At 37.3% G+C, this 25,566-nt stretch overlaps 2 protein-coding genes across 2 annotated transcripts; both read left to right on the forward strand.

Annotated features, from left to right (window-relative positions):
• Positions 1–25,176, forward strand: LOC134657569 (uncharacterized). The gene is made up of 8 exons (XM_063513146.1): positions 1–396; positions 10,320–10,483; positions 15,665–15,831; positions 16,617–16,760; positions 22,703–22,836; positions 23,465–23,608; positions 23,910–24,055; positions 25,025–25,176. The coding sequence occupies exons 2-8, from the start codon at positions 10,337–10,339 to the stop codon at positions 25,169–25,171; spliced, it is 1,029 nt and encodes a 342-aa protein (XP_063369216.1). The 5' UTR covers positions 1–396; positions 10,320–10,336; the 3' UTR covers positions 25,172–25,176.
• On the forward strand, positions 10,567–11,534 carry LOC134657632 (uncharacterized). The gene has a single exon (XM_063513197.1). It carries the CDS (start codon positions 10,773–10,775, stop codon positions 11,511–11,513), a length of 741 nt encoding a protein of 246 aa, XP_063369267.1. The 5' UTR covers positions 10,567–10,772; the 3' UTR covers positions 11,514–11,534.
• Positions 25,177–25,566: the final 390 nt, after the last annotated feature.

Raw genomic sequence — 25,566 nt, forward strand, 5'->3', positions numbered from 1 at the left:
CGAACACGCAAACTGTCCGCTGGGATATCCCAAACTGCGTTGCGCTAACTTCATTCAAACTCGAAGGTCCTACGATATATATCCACAACATTCGAAAACTGACTTTATTACAACTGAACAAAGCATACAATCACATATTACATAACATTGACCAAAACCGCGCAGCAGGTTTTAGTACAGGTTAAATTCCGGCAAATTAAATTCTACTTTCTGTGTATTGCTATAGAGTTGGTTTTCGCTTGTCCATGTTGTCAGGGTTGGATTGATACAATACGGATCCAAGAAGTTTGTGCAATTGTTATGTTGTTATTATATAAGGTTGTTTGAGGCTAGGCTGCTCACTCCGGCTTGCATACTACAGTGCATCGAACGTGGACTATATTTTACTGTTTTTAGGTAAGTGTGTGAAAGTGACATAATTTGTGAGATGCGTTTTGTGAAGTCTCTTTGTTTGTTATTAATTATTAAATCGGGTGTCAACGTTTTTAATTCATTGCATAATGTTTACACAAAACGAGTGTAAATAAAAATAATGTTATTAAGATACACTCTACTATGTATACTATAAACATAATAATAGCACACCTGATGGTTTTTTCATCGTCGCAAATAAAATCTTTCCTACTTTGGTTTTCTTTTTGATAAAGAATAATTCTCAGTGAACATCTTTTAATAAAAAACATTAGCATTATCACATATTACAAAAAAAACCGACTTCAAAAAAGATGAAATAAAATATCATCCTTTTTGAAGTCTATTCGTTACCAACTGATATGTTACTACTTGGCTTGGCGACTTCAAACATATCAGTTGGTAACGCATAGACTTCAAAAAGGATAATATTTTATTTCATCCTTTTTGAAGTCGGTTTTTTTTTTGTAAAAAGTTTTTATTTTTCCATTTTTAGTTTCAATCGGTGAGTGAAAAATCAATCATCCCCTATTTTCCTACCCTTAAGGTTGGATTTTTTTTCCAAATTTATATGGGACCAACTTCGGGGTATACCCTTTCCAATAAAAAAATAATTATGAAAATCGAACTACTCTGTAAAAAGTTATGCGTGGTCATAATAAAAAAAAAATATATACGCGTCGACTTGAGAACCTCCTCCGTTTTTTTCGTCAGTTAAAAAATAGGTACCTACTTATCAATATTTTTACGGACTAAATTTCTTACCGTAAATATTGTCGTTGTTTAAAATTTTACAAATCAGCTATTATTACATTTTATTTTACAAGCTTGACTTAATTATTACTGTGTTTCAATTAATGTATAACAGTTAGTTATTAAAAGTACCAGTTAGGAGAAAGTATCCTGACTTGGTTCGTATTATTTTAGGTCAAGACCACGAACATACGAACGTTACATAACGGATGTGGTATTGTTAATTTGGTTATGTCACAAAAGCTCATTATGTAACAAAGTGCATTGACGCATAATAACACTTAACCGATGAGTCTTTACCTTTACGTGGTTGGTAAATAATAACGTAAATAGGTTATTAAATAATATGTCTTGAAAACGGGTCTCTATTTTTTCCCAAATAGTTTTAAGCCATAATGTATTGTTTGCCCGCATTTTCGTTAGTTCGTTAGTTAGTTAGTCATTTGGTTCAGAAACGCGTCACTTTTCAGGATTGCCATAAAACAAACCTAACCTAACCTAACTTATCTATAGGATAACCTAACGAAAATTCTGAAATGTTAACGGTTTCAGTTTTATGACAAATGATAATATGACAAACAATACATTACGACTTAAAACTTTATGGCAAACAACGGGACCCCCTTGAAAACTGTACTAGCTTGAAAATATTATAATAAAATTTAGTTTCTGCTATTGGAGTTCATAATAATCTAAGTAAAGTAAGTACACATACATTACATCTTACTTTAAAGTGGATAAATTAAACAATCTTACGTCTAATATTTATCAGTCATGACATTGAACACTTTAACAAACTATGTAGATTTTTGACATACTAGTTCCAATTTTTTTTAATTAAATACCTACCTATTATCTCTCTGGTTTAATATGCTTAACTCAAATAAGTGCCATCAGCGACGGAATACAATGGGTAACTTTTCTAGATGAAGCTGAATATAGTGAGATATTATTAACTTCGGAAAATGGTCCATGACTGACACTTATGTCACGTATGTGGCACATAATTATGCACAGCACGAAAATACACAGTTTAAAATATGTCTCACGAAAGTTTAATATCGATCACATAATTATCACTGAAAATTATACCTTTCGTACTCCGTAGCTATGAATATTAATCCAAAGGAAAATTTTCCACTATAAAAAACTTGAGATCGGTCAATAAAAGTTTTGATTGGTTAAAATAATATTCTTTAAGTCAAATATCTTGCGCGGCATTACAAAAAGTACTTATACTTAAAAAGTACTTGTACCTATGAACATACTTACTCCCTAGTTGACGTTGCCAACATGAGCGCAGGGCTATAACCACGAAAATCGAAGTTCGTCAATTGCAGGCATTTTCTCAGTCACTCTAATTACGTCTTAATGAGCGTAAAAGAGAAAGATAGGCCCCCATTGCAGTTGAGTTGCTCGCGACACAATTTCCGTGGGATCATTTTTGAGCTCCAGTAAGTTATGCTAGTTATTTGTGCCGGGCAATACCTATACGTTTCGTGGCGTAGTATCTAAATTCTAGCCTCTGGGCTATAACCGCGAAAATCGAAGTTCGTCAATTTCTGGCGTTTTTCTTTGTCACTCTAATTACGTCTCAATTTGCGGATTTCCATTTTTGAGTTAGGCCCCCAATCCACAACTTCGTCCGCGTTAAAAAAGTAGTTAAATTTAACCTAAATACCATATCCACAATTTCAAAGATCGCTCTATTTTCTCACTAATTAAGGATTCAAATCACGCTTGGACATTGACGCTCAAAATGGGGCCGAATGATTCATTTTTGCTCAACAAAATTTAAGGCCCATTCGCCATACAATTTACTTTCAAATCAGTATTAAAATATTACGCTCTACGAAATAGGGTAGAATTTCGGAGATTGAAGGCTGGCTGTATCGAATTCCTCTGTGGATTATGACGCCGTTAGAATTGAACGTGATTTTGTTATTTTATTCGATTTTTAACTGAAAATATTACTTAAGAAGAAAACTTCGTGTAGATTTCATATAAACTTATTGAATATACGTACAGCTTCGCAAAAAAGAGTAGAAATTAAAAAGTGACAACACTGTAGCGTCGTCCCGTTTTCTTATATAAATTGGTTTGAAAGGGACTCTTTTTTGCCAAGCTGTAGGTATCGTAATGGAAGATTGGCGCCTATTTCACCAATTTGACAATTGACAATGACAATTTCATGTACAGTCACCACACGGAATTGTTACGCCATTTAGGGTCCTAGCTAAATTGGTTGTTCCATACTTACGCCACGGAAAGTCTAATTTAGCTAGAACCCTAAATGTCGTAACAATCACGGAGCGTGACTGTACATTTTTGGGTCGGCAAGCCACGATACATAGTGTCAATGTGTACTTCTAGTACCAGGCGGCCTAGCCAAGGAGTCAATCGCTTGCGCTTCGCCATCAAACCGCTTTGTGTCTCTCTATCACTCTTCCATATTAGTGTGACAGTGACAGTTGCGTTTCGTTCGCTACGGAGCGATAGCGATTAGCATGTTGTCGACAGGGTCAGTAATGTGTGGTGAATTGTCAATGTCAGGCGACAATAAAATTGTCAGTGTGGTGAATCAGGGGCCGACTTGACTTGTATAAATGACATGCTCATGCAAAAAACACTTCTTGGTGAAAGTTTCTGCTGGCAATGTCACCAGAAAACTGTCAAATTATGCTATTAAAAATGAATTTAGGTTCATACAAAAAGTAGATAACTGTGCCTATGACCGATTAAGTTCCGTTTCAGTTTTATAAATACCTATGTGCCTATTAGGTAAGGTAGGTACCTAAGTATAATTTATAACAAATATTAAGAATCAACTTGTAGATTAATTTAAAATAATACGTATAATAACAAGAAAAATACACACATAAAATTGTAACACGAGATGACAAACATTTCTTCCTTATGACTTTTACGAAAAAAAATGGACTTCAATTAAACTTGTAACTATTCATGATAATGTTAACCGGTCGAATGATTTCGCGCCATTTTTTTGCTCTGTTTGTCTACGGTAGGCTTAAGTCATTCACTCCCATCATCTCCACCATAAATCGAACTGTATTACAATAGATATAAAGTCTCAATTCACTTGCCAAAGAAACAAGTTCACGATACGTGACGCCAGTAACGTCAAAGCATAGACTCCACCGCATTCGAAACCCGAAGCGTATAATTTAATTTGAACTGTAAACGCATTTAAATACAGTTCATTTTTCTTGCGGCTTTGTATATTGCAGTCTCGCTCTACTTTCGATGTTCAAATTTTCCCGTTAGCTATGTGTAGCGGTCCCCTCATTGGCCATACAAGCCGTGACAGCAACCTACTTACTAAAGAAGACCGTATTCCTTCACCAGTTCCATTGAAATAAGTCTTATTAAATTTAGCCGCCTGCTCGACTTAAGTGACACGCTATTTCTAACTCTATTTGCATGTAAGACACGGTCTATAATTGATTGCATTACACATGCAGCTGACGACGAACTGAGTTTTAGAAGTCCATTTTGTACGCAAACGAAGATAACTTTGAACGTGTTCCGTGGATACTCGAAATCTTTACGTGAGCGATTTTGGACTTTGGTGTCAAATGTTTAAAGTTGAATTTTGAATGTGGTTGTGTGTCTAACATTTTAGACATAGTTTAAAACACGTGAAAGTTTTGCAGTGAAAAGCAAGTGTTGTTATCAGGTTATCAAAGAATGTGATTTGCTAAAGGATTTATATCATGATGTAAGTATCATTTGTAAACAAATTAGGACATAATATACTCTTTTGAAATTATTATTTTTATAATTTGTAGGCATATTAAAACGGCTTGCAATTTTCCATTAAAATTCTAGTTACCTAAATGTATACTCGCTCTACCAAATTAAAAAGAAAAAAAAACAACTTCGAAAAGTTATATCGTTATTCATAAACGCGCTAGGTACAGCGTCTATTAGTTTTTTTTGTCCTAATCTGTAATTTTCACTAATGTATTTATTTTGTAAGAAAAGGATAAAACATAATTAACTTATTGAGTCTTGTAAACTTGTAAAGTTACATGAATAAGGGGTTAGCATGTTAGTTCGTGATTCAATTTGCTTACCTATAGGTAAGTAGGTATATTGTATAGGTATCATGCAAGCAACATTGTCGCATTCTGTTTCCGCTTTAAGTAACGAAATTAACCGCTTTCGTGTACATATTACGATACCAATATTAAGTAGGTAGGTACAAAACTACATATTTATAATTGCAATGAAGTTGTCAGCAGCAGAAGTTGATAAGCGTCCGAGGTGTTCAAAAATACCTTGACACGCACTTATTCTCTTAACAATAAAGTCGCGTCAAGATCATTTTGAACACATGGCCCGCTTAGCAACTATTGCTGCTGACTGTACCTATTGTTGATCATTTTGACAAACTTTTATATTTGTAATAAAGCTAAAGGACAATATTTTGAAGATATTTCGTTTTGTTTTAGTAAAATGATTGTATAGTTTTAATTATATAAATATTGTAAAAACCGTATAAAAAAAGAAAAATATTCCTATAAATTAATGGTCAACGTATTTTTGTGCCAACTTGTAATGTATTCTTTTTTATTTATTTATCAGACATACTCGACATACATTTTTTTATCATTTAAAAATCAAATTATTTAAATAAATATTCGGTTCTAATCCGGCTTTCACCACTTGGGGCTTCGTCACTTTTTATATGACATAATTATATTTACTCAAATAACTTGTTTAGTAATAAAAATCATAACAATCATAATACATAGGCAAAGGGGTAAACATAGACTAGGAATCCTCTAGACGGAGTTTAGAGCAATTATTTCATGAAACCTGACAAAAATACTGGGGTGCGGGGGACGAGGTGAGCGAGTCCCGTGCCGTGATTGGTCCGTTCAAAGACACGGACGTCACACAAAGACACTTGACTCGAAAATGGAGTAAAACTACCGTATGTCGTGTCTGTGTAGGTAGATAATACATAGGTATTCTTCCTAAATTAACGATCACATGAGCAAATAAATAAGTACAACTTTTGAAACTCTTCTGTTTTGCATTTAATAGGTACGTATCTTATAATTGAAACCGTATCTAATTTAAATTGAATCGCTTGAACATAAAAGTGGATTATTTATTTAAGTGCCTAATTGGACTTTTCAAAGGGACTTTAGGAATTTATTTGTATTTGGAGAACTTGTTTTAATGATTACTTTACAGTTGTAATTGGTTAAGAGTTAAGACTTGTTGTACTTCTTGTAAAACTTGGACTATTGTAATGAGAATAATATTTTTTTTATCTGGCCTTACCTCAAGTAATAGTACAAGGTACAAGTATTAAAGAGACCTAATTATATTAAAATTAGCTCCAACCCGCGAATTAGTACTTCCAAAGTAAGTAACACACCCATTTCATAAACTAAAATGATGATTCCCGTGATAAAACCTACCTACGTTATGTATACTGTACGAGTATGTATGTAAACACTTTATTGTACATAAGACAGAGGTTAAGATACAATTAAAAAGAAAGTATACAATGTACAAAGGCGAACTTATCCCTATAAGGGATCTCTTCCAGTCAACCTTTACGTTATGTTCTTTCCTAGAACTCTTTAACTGTTTCCATGCAAAAACTCCGTTAAATCAGTTTACATTTAATTGCCAAAAAATTCAGTTCAATTAATCATTATTCATTTGGCGTTCAACAAAAAGGTCTTAAGGGGCCCACTGATTAACAGTCCGCCGGACGATATCGACCTGTCAGTTAGAACAAAAAGTTGACAGCTCCGAACAACTGACAGACCGATATCGGCCGGCGGACTGTTAATCAGTGGGCCCCTTTATACTCATCTTGGCAGCTACCTTAATAAACTGCAGAAAACTGTAGTATAATATATGTATACTGTTGAATTTAAAGGTAAATTATCAAACATTATCATGCCAAATATCGGCATAGACAAGCAATCGGCAGGTGTTAAGAAAATTGCGTCATGTACAGTGGGCCAACAAAGTGGTCTAACACCCTACGGTTGAGGTTCGTTTGAACGTCATGAGAGCACAAGGTCGATTTACTTTAAACTCCGTTAGAAAAGTCAACCTTAGCGATCGTTAGATCTCGCAGAAACTTTTTTCAAAACTGGTAGACCACTTTCTTGGCCCACTGTACCTGACATTTTTGTGGAATTCCCATGGTGAGATTATTTGGTTCAGTGTACACGACAGCAAATAAACCTATTTTGACACGGAAATATTTATTTAGGCCTTATATTTGCCAAGGCCGGCCTAACGATATCTTGTGTTGACATGTATCAGGGAATATCATCGTATTCGGTAAATAAGGGGTACTTAGGTTGTCACTTGCACACACAATAAGGGTGGTATTTACTTGTCGTAAATGTTCCTAATTTAAGAAGACGTGACTTACTTTACGGTAAAAATGTGTAGGTAAATACCTGTAGAATGTGGATATTTTTGTAACATTCAGAGATTTTCCTGTACTTTCACATTTAATCAACATGTCCTTTCAACAGGCAGTGTTTCCTGACAAGTTAAAGATTTCCATTGTTAAACCTATTTTTAAAGCAGGAGACAATAACTTTCCTGGAAACTATAGACCAATTACGCTTATACCAATTTTCGCTAAAATCTTAGAGAAAGCAATGTATACAAGGCTGTTGTCTTTTATTAAAACAAGTGAAATAATAAGTGACCAGCAAAATGGCTTCCAAAAAGGCAAATCCACCACATTGGCCACGTTTAATTTAATAAACAAGATAGTTAATAATGTAGATAAGGGTCACAAAACTGTTGCCATATTCTTTGACATGAGCAAAGCCTTTGACCATGTATCGCACAAGTTATTATTAAGGAAATGTGAAGCCTATGGCATGAGAGGACTGATAAACTCGTGGATTGAGAGCTATCTCAGAAATCGACGCCAAATAGTAGAAATAGTAGGTGTAGACGATGAGAAAATGCAACAGAATTATAGATCAAACATGTTATGTAATAGGGTTGGCGTACCTCAAGGGACTATACTTGGACCTTTATTGTTCCTTTTATACATTAACGATCTGCCTCTAATTACAAGTCACAGTTGTACCTTATTTGCGGACGATATCTCAATCGTTATTTGCGATAGGGATAATGAAAATTATGAGAATATTATTAATACTGCTATTGCTGACATAATTAAATGGTTAAATAATAATAATTTACAAGTTAATATTGATAAAACAAAGTACATTCAATTTATTAATAGAAAAGGAAAGAAGGATAAACTGCATATAGCCTATAATGGACACACTCTCATAGAATGTGATACCACTACGTTTTTAGGGTTTGCTTTAGATGATCGATGTACTTGGAAAACGCATGTGGATAAGGTATGCTCAAAAATTAATAGATTTGTATATGTTTTATGGCGATTGACACGCATAACTGATATGAAAACTGCTATAATGGCATATCATGCTTATGTTGTATCCAATTTAAGATACGGTATATTGATTTGGGGCAATTCATCATGTATAAATCAGGCCTTTATAGCACAAAAACAATGCATTAGAGCATTATGTAACATCCCTCAAAACTGGCCTCAAAGAACATCATGTGTAAGTTCTTTTATTAAGTTGAAATTGTTAACGGTGCACTCGATTTATATATATGAAGTTTGTGTATTTGTTAAATTGCACCCCGATATGTTCGTCATGAAAAGAGATATAACACATTTTAACACTAGATATCCTGACAGACTAGTACTCCCTAATATGCATACAGTCATGAAAAATAAAAGCTGTTACGCAATGTGCGTTAAAATATTTAACACACTGCCTGATGAGCTTAAACAGCTACCGCTTAAAAAATTTAAAAACAAACTGTACTCTTTCCTTGTTGACAAGTGTTACTACAGTCTGAATGAATTTTTAGATAAAACTGTATCTTCATAATTTTAGAATTTTAAGACTTTTAATAGTTTTTTATAACTAGTTTAATAATGCATGTTTATGTTTAAAAATAATAATGTAAATTAAACTTAAATTTAGTATAATTTCACTTTGCATGGCTTTTTAAAGCCTAAATGTGTATGGCTCTATAAATAATAATGTAACACCATTGTATACCACATTTAATGGCAAATAAATATATTTCTATTTCTATTTCTATTTCCTTTGTTTTTGAGATGAAAAAGGATTTTTTTATACAAAATCCAGCTTCAGGAAACTTTTCGATTTTCCCATAAAAATGGTACATACTTCATTCCGACTTCTACCACCGAAAATCATAGAGATGGTTTTTTAAAGATACGGAGTCCGATTCGGCCTCACGATAATTTGAAAAATGATACTTCAAATAAAAAAAATTGCATGTTGCTGCATAATTTACGTTCTTCGTGGTACTTTTTCACAAACTGAAAACTAAACGGTCTTTTTTTTTGTTATCCATGAGGCAAAAAGATTATTAAAGTCTTATCCTTATTTCGAAATGTAGTTCAAAGTACGATAATTTTCTTTCTGAAGAAGTTATTATAGTTAACCTACAAATACTATCTTTTGATTTATTCCAAAACTCCCTTAGGTGCTCGTAACTACCCCGCCTTCCCCTAACCATAGAGAAATATAGTAAGATAAGAGTGCTCACTCCATACATCAGTTTTGATACCAAAAAGACTATTCATTTCAGTGTCTACATCTAGCATCGAGTAGCGGAACTATCAGTACTGCTACATCTATTGTCAAGTAGCAGTACTGATAGTTCCGCTACTCAATGCTAGATGTAGACACTGAAATTAATAGTCTTTTTGGTATCAAAACTGATGTATGGAGTGAGCAATCTATGTATTTTTTTCTCTATGCCCTAACCCTAGTTTTTGTGGTTTGTTCCTGGTTCGTCGTATTCCTGTTTCGTCGTATTCCTGTTTCGTCGGATTCCTGATTCGTCGAAATGTGCTAAAAATGCTAGAAAAAGTACGATCGCTGGTGATTACATTAAATCTTCATATTTAGGTAGTAAATACTGGTTTACTGCACGACATATTTCATTATATGTATATAATTCCGACGAAACAAGAATACGACGAATCATCAGGAATCCCACGAAACAGGAATACGACGAACCAGGAACAAACCGTTTTTGTTTACTTTCAGATCAACAGTTTCCTAAAATGCCTGCAAGCTGGTGGACGGTGGTGGTGTTAGCCACTCTTGCGTTGCGATCGCAAGCCGATGGGGGGTTTAGGCTGCCCGACCAGCCGCCCAAGGAGGAAAGGGAGGAGGGGAGGTCACTTCACTTTAATGGAGGTCAAAGATCGGTAAGACTTTTTCTAGTGTTCATTGCAATATATTGTAGATATATTCTGACACTTAACCTTTGCCTGATGATGATAAATTTTTTTCGGGTAGGTGAATAAAAAGTGACAACATCACCTCAGCTGATTTATTTATTGTTTTTATTTATTTTTACATATTTTGGACTTAATCTGACATACACTTATGACCAATTAAATTGTTTTCACCTACCAGCAGTTAGTCACTAATTCCTTTTAGTAAATCTTTAAATATCTTCCACTTCACATTCTTAACCTCAAAGTAACTGTCAAGATGGATTCTCTCAAGCAGTCTATGGCGGAGATGACTAAAACTTTCAACACTCGGATGGCAGGGTTCCAGAAAGAGATTGAGAGGGCTGCTCCAAAAGATCCCACAGTTGCTTCGGTGTCAGCAGAATTCCATACCTTCAAACAATTCATCCTGACCACTTTGGAGGCCATGCAAAAACAAATTCAGTTTCTGAGTGTGCAGCTGGACCAGCAGGAGATGCGCTCCAGACGGAAAATGCTCTTGTTGCATGGTGTGCCCGAGACTGACCCCGAGACTGACCAGGAAATGACATCGACAGTTGTGGAACTTTTGAATGAGCATCTCGAGGATAAGCTAACCATCAATGATGTGAAGCGCTGTCATCGCTTGGGTCAGCCTCGCAAGAATCTAACCAGGTGCATCTTATTGAAGTTCAGTGATGTGTCAGTGCGCAACTCTGTCTGGTTCGACAAGAAACGCTTGAAGGGCTCCGGAGTAACACTGTCAGAGTTTCTCACTAAGCCACGGCATGATGTTTTCATGGCTGCCCGGGAGCGTCTTGGTATCCGGAGATGCTGGACTCGCGACGGGAACGTGTACGTGCTTGATGCGGCAGACAAGCGTCACTGCGTGACATCTGTTGCAGAGGTGGAGCAGTTCCCAGCGGCGGTCTCAGTTGGTGCTCAGGGACCTTCACCTTCGGGCGCCGGTGCTCCCCAGGACCAGTCCAAAAGGCCCAGGAAGCCGCCTAAGAAGTTTTAATTTGATCTTTCTTCTCTTGCAAATATTGTAATGGTTTTTATAGTAGTGGTGTTATTTGTTAGTTTGCCTTCTCAATTTAGCAGTGTAATAACCATTGCGCTCTTTGATAACTCGCTACCCACTTGGTTACCTGTACAATTTATCACTTTTTTTTTTTTTTTCTTAAACAATCGTGGGTTGATTTCGTGTTATATTCTATTAAATTTGCGTTACATTTTCATATCTGTGACATGTGACACGACAGCTGTCAAAACTTTTTAATTTTGTTTCCACGTTTCGTTTCACGCTCCATTTTACTGTTACTTAAGTCATGTTCATGTATTAAGTTTTATTATTTTCATTTCCTTTTCTTTGATGGTTGTGTAAGCAATGTAATTTTAACTTCTTGAAATAGTTAAGTATTATTATATTAACTGCTGGTGGATAGTTAGACTTGGCGTAGTATAGTTGGTATTACCAACTAGGTACCTAATATCGGTTTTATTTATATACAAATATATTTATATTTTATTTTATTTATTTATGACATTGGATAGCAGTATTAATAGTAATGTATCTTCTGATAATTTTTCTTCTTGTACATCGGATAACGACACTGACAGCTTTTATAGTCTCCCTCCTCCTCTTCGTGATGTTCTCATCAGTCAACTAAAAGATGTCCCTAAAAATTTTAATATTATACATATAAATGCACAGAGCGTTCCAGCCCATTACACCGACCTTTTAACTTCTTTTGATTTATCCGAAATCCATGCTCTTCTTATATCGGAATCCTGGTTTAAACCATGCCTTCCTTCGACTTCCTATTCTCTACCAGGATTTCACTTGCTTCGTAATGATCGTATAGGAAGAGGAGGCGGAGGGGTAGCCATTTATCTTCGATCCCATATTGCCTACTCCATTATTAGTTCGTCAGTTTCCTCTACCAATGCCGCCGAGTACCTCTTCCTTGAGCTAAAGATTTCTAACTCTAAAATTCTTCTCGGAGTTTTCTACTCTCCTTCTATTCACATTGACTATTTCTCTTCCTTCGAAAAGGTACTCGAAAACCTTGTGCCTTCTTATAATCACCATATAATTATGGGCGATTTTAACACTTGTCTCTTAAAAAATGATTTCCGGTCTAGATCTCTTAAGTCCCTGGTTGAGGCGAGTAATCTTTCTATCTTACCCTCTGGTGCTACTCATCATTTTCCCAACTGTTCACCCTCTCTTCTTGACATCACCCTGGTCTCCTCTCCTTCGCTAGTTGGGAAATATAGTCAACACTCTGCCGATGCATTCTCTTATCATGACTTGCTCTGTTTATCATATAAAATTCGTCCCCCTAAAGCAAAACCCAAAATTATTATGCAGCGCAATTTTAGTAGGTTGAAGGTGGCGGAACTTCGCGAAGATGCCTATAATATTGATTGGAGTGTGATCACAGATGCTGGCACCGTAGAAGACAAAGTCGCTCTTTTCAATTCTCTACTGATTCAACTTTACGATGTTCACGCTCCGATCCGCCCAATCAAATTAAGGCATCTCCCTGCTCCCTGGTTGACTGATGAGATCAGGGCGTTAATAGAAAAAAAGAATCGAGCTAAATGTAAATTTAAATTGAACGCTTCTGACAGGAACAAATCCAAATATCACGCGCTGAGAAATCATTGCAGCACTGTGTGTCGTGATGCTCAGCGACGCCACATTCATAAGTCGGTGGTAGACGGTCAACCAGCCAAAATTTGGAAATGTCTAAAATCTTATGGAGTTGGAAAGCCTGTAAATAGTCCGTTACCCAACGGCCTTAACATAAATGACCTTAACCAACATTTCTCTTCCTCCACTGTTTTTAGTGGTCCAATTAAGTCTAAAACTCTCAACTATCTTTCTTCCTTGCCAACTCAAGATTTTTCTCCCTTTTCTTTCACCGAATTCTCTGAGAGTGACGTCGAGAAGAGCGTTTTATCCATAACATCTAATGCTATTGGCGTCGACTGTGTGGGCCGGAACATGATACTCCCTCTACTTGACCTCCTTCTTCCCATCATCACCAATATCTTTAATAATTCAATTTCTTCATGCAGTTTCCCTAATTCCTGGAAAGACGCCGACATTATTCCCCTTCCAAAAAAGTCTAACCCGTCCTCCTTCTCTGATTTTAGGCCTATATCCATTCTCCCATTCCTCTCAAAAGTTTTAGAGCGTCTTGTGCAGTTGCAATTAACTTCTTTTCTAAATAAAAACTCTCTCCTAAATCCTCTCCAGTCAGGGTTTCGTTCCGGCCACAGCACGGTCACCGCACTAGTAAAAATTTCCGACGATATCCGATCTGGCATGGATAACCGAAACCTAACGGTGTTGACGTTGCTAGATTTTAGCAACGCCTTCAACACCGTTGATTTCGACATCTTGTTGGGGATTTTGCGCTCTCTCAATGTGTCCCCTGCAGCAGTGGCGTGGTTTCATAGCTACTTGGATGGTCGTCGGCAACGGATTAAAGCTGATAATTCTTCATTTTCATCTTGGTGCAGTACGCTGGCTGGCGTTCCGCAGGGTGGCGTGCTGTCCCCTTTACTTTTTTCTATTTTCATAAATTCTATTACTTCAAACCTCCTTTCTTATTATCATCTTTATGCCGACGACCTCCAAATCTACTCTCAAGGCCCGGTAGACCGTTTACCCCAACTTATCAATTCCACTAACACCGACTTAGTACGCTTATCTGAATGGAGCTCTTGCTATGGTTTAAAGGTTAATCCGTCCAAAACTCAAGTAATTATTATTGGCAGCCCGAGAAGCATAGCAAGGGTCGACTTCGAAAATTTACCTGGTGTTTTTTTCGATGGGGTACTTATTCCTTTTTCTAACCAGGTTAAAAATCTGGGCGTGATCATAGATCGAACTCTTTCTTGGATTCCGCAGATCAGTGAGGTGAGTAGGAAGATCTTTGCTACGGTTGGTTCCCTACGTCGAATTCGTAACTTCTTGCCTCTCGCCACTAAAATTGCGCTGGCTCAATCTCTCCTCCTGCCCATTTTGGACTATGCGGATATTTGTTATTTAGACCTTACTGAAGAGCAATTGAATAAACTCGAGCGACTTCAAAATGTGTGCATTAGGTTTATTTTCGGGTTGCGCAAATTCGATCATATATCAAGCTTTCGTTCGCAGCTTAAGTGGTTGCCTATCCGTTTCCGTCGCAACATGCATATTCTCTCCCTCCTGTATGCCACACTGTTTCATCCCAATACTCCCTGTTATCTCAAAACCCGGTTTAAATATCTTTCCTCCATTAGAGGCTCTCAAAATCTGCTACTTGTTCCTCCTCCTTCTTCGTCAAAATTTTACATTAACTCTTTCAGTTTTCGCTCTGTCCGGCTGTGGAATGCTCTGCCTGTTGATATCAAACGTGCTAAATCACTATCTATTTTTAAAAGCCTATTAAAAAATCATTATTTATCTCTTTCATAATTTTTTCAAAAGTTTTCTTATAACTCCTCGCCGTTGTCCTTTAGCCTCCTTTGTCATTTACATATTTATTTGTTATTTATATAATGTTTATATAGTAATAAATGTAGTATATTTTTATATCTTATATTTGTAGTGTATGTATTTTATTTTATTTTTATTATTTGTTTTATTTTCGCGCCACCCGTTAACTTGAATCTGTTTCGCCGTCTCACTATCTGAAGGTTGTCTGGAAGAGATCGCTATTTAGCGATAAGACCGCCTGTTGTTACCTACATTTTTGTACCTGTTCATACTTTTGTACTATTTCTTTTGTAGTGTGCAATAAAGCATTTTATTATTATTATTATTATAAATTTCCTTTAAAAAGCTTATATGTATACATAATACGTAGTAAGTATCGATTCGAAACAGTCCATCAAAATTACGTCGGAACCGATTAAATTATGATTTAGGTTAAGGATAACTCATGCTGGACCGGGCCGGGGCCGGGCAGGAGCTTGATCGAGCCGAAAGCACCACGTGATCACCGACCAGCCGTCATAGAAAATTTTGCCCGTGTTGAGAACTGCCCATGTCTAATAGTCTATTTCATCAGAAAACGAATTGCCTTCTGCCTGCCTGGTGATTTCGTTCACCTAATACCCAGACCGCTCAAGCATTGTCTTTCTCTAACTTGACAAACCATTACCTTCCAGCCCGAAGCCCAAGGCCGAGGGTTCCTGGACTGGCTAGGCTTTGGCGAAGACCAGGACCCGTACATCCAACAGGCCACTCAGCAGTGCGTCAACGGGGACCTTGGTGACTGCTTCAAAGCACAGGCACTACGCTCCTTTGATGATTTCTTCGACAAGCCTGCTTACCAGTAAGTAAAACTCCAAGATCCAATTTGGCTGCCGTATAAACACGGTATCGATTTTCAACCTTACTTATACATATATTCCTTAATCTGGACGCCTTTTTTGGCAACCTTATGGTTAGCACGGATTTTTACTTAAGCGACTGGGTCAAAAACGTTCGAGAATACTGGCGTCTTTTTAGCGCGCAATTTGGGAAAATTTTACTGAGGCTTTAGCCATACAGCATTTAAGAAGTAGAAGAAGGAGAAGGTTGAAACATGCCTAGAAGGGCTAGGCGAGAAAATTAGCCTTTGAAGTCCATTTAATTATGATGTACACAGGAAATTCGCATAGCTTTAACTCATACTTAAAAAGTTTTTGATCCGCCTATCATCTAAACTTTCCAATCTAGATTAGAAACTAAGCCTTAAGGTCCAGTTATCTCACAATGTTTTTCTTGATCAAAAGATCAAAAGATGTTTCGTGGGTAAATTCAGAGACTCTTTGATACAAGCCGCAGTACGAATCTAAAACATACACGGTACCTTTTATTTTATATTATAATATTTCCTATTGTGTTGTACTAAAGGTAGGTAACTAAAAAAAACGCCAAGTTCTGTTTTAAGCTACATACAAGCACGAAGAGAAATAAAGCTCGATCCAAACAAATGAGACAATGTTTTATTTTATTGTGCGCGTTTGGTACAAACCTTCGTCCGTTACTTTAAAATAACTCACTAAACCTTAATTGTGAATTTCGCCTACCTAAGCACCAGATCACCAGAGCATTAACTAATTAAACTTATCACAGGCTATCAGAGAACGCTGTACTAGTGAAGGTGGAGTCCCAAGCCAGAGCCCTGGCGAGGGAACCCCCACAACTGAGCTCCCAGCCCCGCAGTGAAGACTCCGACTGGGACGCGTTGCTCAAGTTCGGGATGAGGAAGATTGAAAGGTAAATCTTTCTTTCATGGTTTTATGGCTTCGGCACACAGGCGCGTTTTCCGGGCGGGGCGTGAGCGCGGCGTGAGCGTTTTGTATGTAAAAGCGGCGCGCCCCGGTCACGCCGCGCCCGGAAAACGCGTCTGTGTGACGAAGCGTTTAGGAAAAGCCAGCAACTGAAATGACCAAATACGGCCTGATTTTTAATTGGACGTATTCTTTTAGGAGCTTTTATTTACTGACTTTACTGTAATTCATTTGCAACAAATAAAATGCTGTCAACCGTAGTTCAAAAGAAAATAGTTTCTAAGAATTTTAAGCTCCTAAAATGTATTTTTTTATTTCCCAACTTGCCGCGTAAAAATCATAGGTTTTTTATAACAAACTACACGTTTTTTTGTACACTTGTACATATTATGGTAACACATCTTTAAATACACCTATAGTAACAAATACACGTACCGATATATAAAAAAAATGGCTATAAGTAAACAATTTTAGGCTAGAGCAGGCCTATGGAACTCTCCGCGCGAGCTCGGTTTTATACCTACGAATCCGTTCCCGTTTACGGTAGAAAAGCAAGCCAGTTGGTTGCCACGCGCGCTCACGCACGCACGTCGCGTCGCCGCGCGCTCGTATATGCTAAAATGTATGCGAAAGAAATGTCTTGAACCAATGAACAAACAACACTACTTGTAGTGTGGATGAATGCAGAAAGAACAAAACTAATAAAAAATACCGTTTTTGCTCTTCCGATAGATAGGAAAAGTAGGTAGACATTCTCAATACAAGTACTTTTGGTTTTATTTTTACGATAGGTTCAATTGTGGTTGCAAGCTACAAGCTACTTAGGTTTATAAAACGGCGTAAACACTGCGTTTACTGCAGGGAGATATGACCTTTTAAAATGTCACGCAGTCACTCGTCGGAATGAAACGCATAAACGGAATATTGTAATTACTTATTGCAACTTATCTTGCTCATGGTTATTTTACGCTATGCTTTTATATGACCAGTTCTAATGTTAGTTTGACAATTAAAACTTATATTTGTACCTACCTAAGTATTATTTGTAAAATCATTTCTAAGCGTCGGCAACCCTAGCGTTGCGCCGGTGCGCGGCGGCGCGTTGAAGGTCATTCCATTGTATTTTAGTGTAGGTATTAAAACGGTAGGTATTTGCGTTTTCTTTGAGAGATAAGTATCTGTTCGTAAGAACTATTATATAATCTGTGGCTAGAGTCTGTTCGGAAAGAGAAGAGTCGTGGAATGTATTGGGCCCCATACTAGTGTCACTTACGAATTTACGAACAGCAAACTTTGCTTTGAAACTGTACAATTTTGAAGCTTAACCTTTTCGACGCCGTGTCAAAAACAAAAGCTGTCACTCAGACGCCACGTCACCGAAGTGTTAAAACTGAAATTGGACTTTATGCATATGCACCTAGGTCTATGTTACTCTGTGGTCTATGACCGATTAATCCGTCTTCGGCGTTGGACCTGCGATGCGTATATATCGGTCATTGGCGTCCAAAAGGTTAGCTATAAAATATCATTAGATAAACAGTCAATTCAGTCAGTTTTGGTCTTGGCCGATTTCTTCAGACGGTAACAGTTTAACTGACAGTGAAAAGGGTCAGGTAGAACTAACAAAGGAATACAAAGTAACTACCTATTATACTTACTTTACTCTTTGATACAAACCATAAAGAAGCATTTCCTTTCGAAAGACGTGATCTAAATCAAACTGGATTTTCAAACAATCTCCCCAATGTGACAGCAACTCTAAATGTCACAGTCAACGGTTCTCTCGAATTCAAACGGAATCAAACAGCATGCGATACTGGTAATGCGACGTTCAATAATTCATTTATCTTGCCAACTCACACGCGGATGCCAAAGGCAACAGCACATGCAAAGCAGTAACTGGACTCAGTTGAAACATAATGCAATAATATCTGGGAGACCGAGCTTTGCTCGGAAAACATATAAAAATTCAAAAATGCGCGTTTTCCCAGAGATAAGAACTAGCTCGATCAATTTTTCGCCCCCGAAAACCCTGCTAAATTTCATCGAATACTTTAAAGCCGTTTCCGAGATCCCCGAAATACACATGCATAAATACATTATAATCACATCTATTTAGGAGGGGTAGGCAGAGACCACGGATTTCCACTCGTTACGATCCTGACATACCTCTTTCGCTTCCGTTACTAACATTCCTCATACACGCTCGCCGGTTTAGGGTGCTCTTGACCTGACCTTTCTTCAGGATTTCCCCAATCTGATCAGAGAAAGTCCGTCGAGGTCTGCCCTTTCCAACTACCTCCGAAATATATATACATATATATATATATAAATAAATATAATAAACAAGAATTGCTCGTTTAAATGTATAAGATACTTTAATATGTAGTTGGTGTCCAGCAATTCTGCAGTACCCTTTGGTGGCCTTTTCAGTTTACTACTAACTTGACAGACTCTTGAAAAAAAGATTTTTTTTTTATACTTACTAAATAACTAGCGTCCCGCCCCGGCTACGCACGGGTTAACAAATTATGCATAAACCTTCCACTTGAATCACTCTATCTATTTAAAAAAACCGCATCAAAATTCGTTACGTAGTTTTAAAGATCAAAGCATACATAGGGACAAGCAGACAGCGGGAAGCGACTTTTTTTTATACTATGTAGTGATGACAACATGGATGGAAACTAAAACTCCCTAGTTAGAAAAATACTGAATTTCTTACTGCTTTAGTCCACCTGTGGCGCTCTGACGGCACCAGCATCACTTGGCTGGAGCCGTGAACGTTTAATTTAGATGCTAAGCGGATATCCGGATTTTCAGGGCTGTGCCAACAGAGAAGCGATGGGGTGATATTTAACATATTGACGTTTTGACAGTTTCGTCCGTCGTTTCGGTAGCTGCTCTTAGAATAGTTATATAGTGATGATGGCTTGAAATAAATTAAACAAGATCGTTTTTGTGTTAAAAATAAGCGGATGGAATTAAGTGCATCATCCATAGGTTTGGATTCGTGAGCGATATAAAGGCATATAGAAGCAATAATTCAACGATATTAACAATAATCCTGCAATAATAACCTTTGAAGTCAGTCTATTAAAATCAGCAAAGAAGCCAAGACATCATAAAAACCAATAAAAAGTGCGTAACATACAAAATGAGCCAAAATTTTTCAGATAGGTAGGTATATATTAGATTCTGTGCGGAAAGAGAAGAGTCGTGGAATGTATGGAGCCCAATACATTCCACGACTCTTCTCTTTCCGAACAGACTAACTTTACATAATCCATAATTTAATTTTATTGATAGAAGTGGCAACCCTACATGAAAATATTCAGCTCACGTTCGTTTATTTCAATTTCCGGTTCTCTTTGATATGCCAACAAGTAATGTATATAGGCACAATGGCACATATTAATTTGAGCTACCATTTAATATACAATATAAAAAGTGGTCTATGTTTGGAATTAACGCTTTTGTTTTAAAACAAAAATTAAAAATTAATTTCAACATGCCAAGTTTTAGATCAAATATCACGGGATATTCACAAAAATATAATTGAAATCTTCTGAGGTGATTCGACCCGAACCTTAATCTGTTAAGGCGCTGTAAGTTCAGAGAGCAGAGTTTTTAAATAATGGTACCGCTTTAGTAGATCACAATACGGCTGCCAAAAAATTTATTAGCAATCGTCCTCACTATCGCTAATAAAATTTGGTATCATCTTGGGTCGTCCCATTCGTTTTTCGTCAAGTTCTTAAATTAGTCCTATTCTGCTTTCATCACCCATTCTACATTCGTCACAATCGTCCGTGGCTTTCAATGTAGAATGAGTGACGAAAGTAGAATAGGACTAATTTAAGAACTTGACGAAAAACGAATGGGACGACCCAAGACGATACCTAAAATTTTCTCAAGTGACTTCATCGATTCGAATCCTGATTTTTTGACTTTACAGCCCAATAGAAAAAAAAACACGAAAATCTATAGGTCTGAAACGCACTTTAAAACTTTGTAACAATTTATGCACAAATGCTAAAAATATGAAAATTGCTTCTAAACATGCACAATTTTATTTTTGAGGGAAGTCATCAGGAAGGTTTTTTTTTGTCAATACTTACAAAAAAATTAAAATCAAAAACATTATATCGCGATCCTGGGCACGCACAGCCATCTCGCTCATGCTTACGCTCACAGTTAGGTACCTACGTTACAGTCAGTTACGGTCAGTCGTCTCAGTTACCTGAGACAAGAACCTGAACCAGGCGTGTCTCACTCCGCGATTTCGTCGCTTTGCTACAGGTAGCTAAAAGTACATCCGTTCGGCCCCAATTTTGGGGAAAGCCATAAGCCGCGCGTGGCGCTGTCGCCACCTAGCGGCCATATCTGTGCTGATCGTAACAGACGCGTTTTGTTAGAGAGTGAGTCTTCTGTACTATTATTTATTCTGTGCCTGAACCAACGGGGCCTTAAGTAAAAATAAAATAAATAAAGAGTGCCATGCATCACTCAAAATAAATGAAGTTCATGTAGATCTCATTTGATTGACAGATTGGAGTGCTGGGGCAGAAAAATAAATGAATATCGCCCATCAATCATAATCTGAAAGGTTACTAAAGTAACACTTAGGCACGGCTTGAGTAGATTTTTGACTGATTATATTTTATTTCTAAGAAGCAATTTCATGTTTTATTTATTCACAATTCGATTATCCAAAAAAATCATCTATCAAAACTTCTGGAAGATTCTTTACTTTGAGCATTGCTTAGCCTGCTTAAATAAAAACTGAAATAACCTGAGGTTTAAATACCTTGGTTCGGAAACCATATCTTAACCCCGGATGAAGGCAATTTCATACTGATAATTAAAAGGATGTACGAAGACCAATTGCAGAACAATCGCTTAAAAATAACTATATAGGTACTGTAAACAATTTATTGAACATTGTTTACAGTATTATTTTTTTATGATAATATCTGGGAGACCGAGCTTTGCTCGGAAAACATAATATATAAAAACTCAAAAATTCGCGTTTTCCCAGAGATAAGACCTAGCTAGATCGATTTTTCGCCCCCAAAAACTCCTATATAGTAAATTTCATCGAAATCGTTAGAGCCGTTTCCGAGATCCCCGAAATATATATACATATAAATAAATAAATACTTATACAAGAATTGCTCGTTTAAAGGTATTCGATTAGATAGGAGGCAGACGCATCGCCTGATGGTGATGGTAAGCATTTACTGGACACCTGCAACACCAGAGGGATTGCCAGGGGGTTGCCGTCCTTTAAAATGGGAGTACGCTCTTTTCTACAAAGTTTGAAAGTCGTATCAGTCCGAAAATACCGCGGGTGACAGTTCATTTCAAAGTTTAGCTGTAGGAAGTTTCTGGAGAAACGCACAGTTGAGGACTGCCATCCATCTAAACAATAAAACTATTAAAACGGATTATATCGCGTATATTGAATTTATACTACATCCCGACGTTTCGAACTCTTTACAGCGTTCGTGGTGGTTCGTGGTGATGGGTGGTGGTGGTGAAGGGTTCGAAACGTCGGGATGTAGTATAAATTCAATATACGCGATAATCCGTTTTAATAGTTTTGTTTCATGAGTAACTTTCGCGGGCACCGAAGTCAATAATAGATTTCAAATTTAGGCCGGTTTTCAAATGACAATGGTTTTGTATCCGGTGGGAAAGATTTAACAGTTGTAATACAAACAATAAATAAACACAATCATTAAAAATACTTAAAACTAAGAAATAAATTAGTAACAACCTTAACTATAAATACAACTTAACCTAAGCCAACCCATAAAAACTAATCGAACAACCCACCCCGCATCGCTCCCGATGCAAAGGTGCCCATCACGCCCACCGTGATGGACAACCTCTGCAGTTATAATTAGTTGACTCTATCCACAGGTTCCTGAGGTCTACTGCCCTGGAAATGAACCTCGATGATGACGTCACGTCTAATGGCGTCATCGCACCGCGGTTCCTAGACGAGATCGCTGATGAGGTCGACGTTATTGAGGACAAGAAGGCCCCGCCTTTCCGTGAGTAGTCAATTTGTTTACAAACGATAACTATTTATTTAAAACGTAGTGACAGTTTCGCGAAAAAAATCTGCGTATATCTACAATCTCATCAGCACATTGTGCCATATGAAAGCAGTGGTCAAGAGAGACGAATGGTCTCCAAAACCCAAATTGTTTAATAACTATATACAGCAAAACTGATTATAGTCGTTACAGACTGATGGCAGTTCAAACCAGAACAAAAAAAAAATCTACAATCTACAATATTGAATGACCAAATCAAACTCATTAAATATGTTTCTGTGAAAATGTTGTACCCTAGCCTAGCTTAATTTGTAAAATTACATAATCAGAAAATTTAATATCAAAACTAGTTTTTTGTAATCTTTAACTATCCCCTTATTAATTTAATAAAATAACGTACGTACCTATCTAAAATAAAATATATTGAATATGCTCCATTATTGTTTTGCTCAAATCCAATTACATTGGATTTGTTTTGATTAGTCCTATTCATAGCATTAAACATTTTATTACTGAACCAATCAGCTTAATTTCAGTAATTGTCTTATTTATTACCTACTAAGATCGATGTCTGGGTTAATTTTGCCCGTGAATGTCACATTTAAGAATTCCTCGTTACCAGGTCGCCATAAGCTGAAGAAGCTTATCATCCCCATGCTGCTGATCCTCAAGCTGTTCAAGCTGAAACTGCTGCTGTTCCTGCCGCTCATCCTGGGTCTCGCCAGCTTCAAGAAGTTCCTTGGGTTCATGGCCCTGATCATTCCAGGTACTTAAATATTTTTTATGATACCTTCAAAGACTAAAAAAGCTCGTTATCATGTGATGGTTAGAATCTGAACCTTTTGAGTTTAATTTTTAAGAATCTACTGAGATTTACGATGTTCTATGAAAGAGTTTAGTCAAGTCGTTTTTGACACGCGATTGAAAAGACCTCGATTGGTACCTGACAACTCAGCCATTCTGGAGATTCAACTTGACGCTTAAGAAAAACAACGGCTAATATACTCGTAAACCATTAATTGTACACAAGCTTTTCAAAAATTGAGAGACATTCTGACTATTTCCAGGCGTGATCGGCTACTTCAAGTTCTGCAAGCCCAACAGCTCTCCTTTCTCCAGCGGTCACTACACCGGACCTCAGTATTCCCCTGCCGGCATAGGCCTGGGACAGGGACCATACAGGGAAGGCAGCTACGACCAATATGAGTACCCGGTAAGTTCTTGAAACTCATGCAGCAGCTACGATCACAGCTAAGTCACTCGCTGATCATTCGCGAATAGCTTGTAAAGAACAGGCCTATAACTACGAAAATCGACTACGAAGTTCGCAAATGACAGGCATTTTTCTCTGTCACTATTTACGCCTTGATTGGAGTGTAAGAGAAAGATCCCCGCAATATGCGAATTTCGGTTTTCGCGGTAGCCCCTCAGCATGACACGTATATTAATGCACGTGCAGGTAGCCAACTTTCACAAATATTTGGAACGTTCGCCAGTTTTGGGCACCACCCTTATTTGTTTTAACAGTAACGCGTTAACGTTGCAACGTGGAATTCCTATTAGTTTTACATTAGTAATTGAAAAAAGTTGAGTTTGCCACACCTCTAAAGTTGCAAGCTCTCAATTGGCAACGTTGTCCGCTTATCAGTCGGACTTAACACATGTTTTTTTCGTAATTAGACTACTTAAGGATTGAAGAGTAAGGATAGGAAAAACATATATTAAATACTTCTAAATAAATACTGCATAAATATTTTCTCAGTTGGTTTTAAATAAATCTGCTTTTAAAGCCTTCTTAAAGGAAACCATTTCGTAAACAAAATTATTTATCTTTTTCTATAAATATGAAAGAGATTATCTTTTCAAAGGTCTCCCTAGGGGAGGCAAATGATTGTAAATCAGCATAATAAAATAGAAGATTTATTCTTAACAAGGAAGTTGTTTTGCAAATGGCTCCGCAATCCTACTTAGAAATCTCTGGAATGAAATGAAACGTTTCGCAATTAACGATTTCTGGAGGATACCCAACAATCGTAATTTTACGGACAGATTTTTTTGAAAACAAAAACCTGGCTTCCTTTTTTCCTGCTTACGCTCAATGGTGCCCTCAAATTTATATTTTTCTTGATAGACTATAGTGTAAACCGAATCCCCTTGTACGTAATATTGGACATCATTTCAGACCGGCCACAAATACGGCGGAGGCGGCTACGGATCCGGCGGCGTCGCGTTTAGAGACCATGAGTCGCACGCGCAGAGCCTCGCCTACAACGGATGGGAGTACCGGAACAAAAAGGGGGGAGAGGACATCAAGGCTGAACAAGCATAAGACTGATTACACGAGTGATTGAGCACCTGCATAAATAACTAAGGTCCTAAAATCATCATTGGCCTGTACATCAATAAAATTATGGTTCACACAGCGTCCATAGGAGTGTGGCACTTCCGCAAATGACTAGTAAGTCCAATTCGAGAGCGGCAGCCGCGACCGCATAGCTGGCAGGTGAATGCCATGCCCAGTGACGAAGGTGGGAGAGACGCTGGTGTCTCAGTTCTCGCCTAGTGTGAAGAAGGTTAAACCTCGCTTCATCGTGTGCAACTACCCCTTCACCCAGGGTCTTTCTCCAGTGGTCTCGATACTCGCGACTCCCTTTCTCAGTCCTAAAATACGCTGATGAATATCAGCTAAAATGTTAAGTGCTATGTACTACTAAGTTATGACCA

The sequence above is a fragment of the Cydia amplana genome, chromosome 20, assembly GCF_948474715.1.
Source record: "Cydia amplana chromosome 20, ilCydAmpl1.1, whole genome shotgun sequence".
NCBI classification, from domain to species: domain Eukaryota; kingdom Metazoa; phylum Arthropoda; class Insecta; order Lepidoptera; family Tortricidae; genus Cydia; species Cydia amplana.

What these genes read in the sequence shown, in the direction of transcription:
- LOC134657569 (XM_063513146.1), top strand. Translation starts at nt 10,337, where the DNA reads ATGCCTGCAAGCTGGTGGACGGTGGTGGTGTTAGCCACTCTTGCGTTG. An exon ending in TTCGACAAGCCTGCTTACCA is followed by an intron (nt 15,832 to 16,616) that starts GTAAGTAAAACT and finishes AACTTATCACAG; the next exon opens with GCTATCAGAGAACGCTGTAC. An exon ending in ACGACCAATATGAGTACCCG is followed by an intron (nt 24,056 to 25,024) that starts GTAAGTTCTTGA and finishes ACATCATTTCAG; the next exon opens with ACCGGCCACAAATACGGCGG.
- LOC134657632 (XM_063513197.1), top strand. Translation starts at nt 10,773, where the DNA reads ATGGATTCTCTCAAGCAGTCTATGGCGGAGATGACTAAAACTTTCAAC.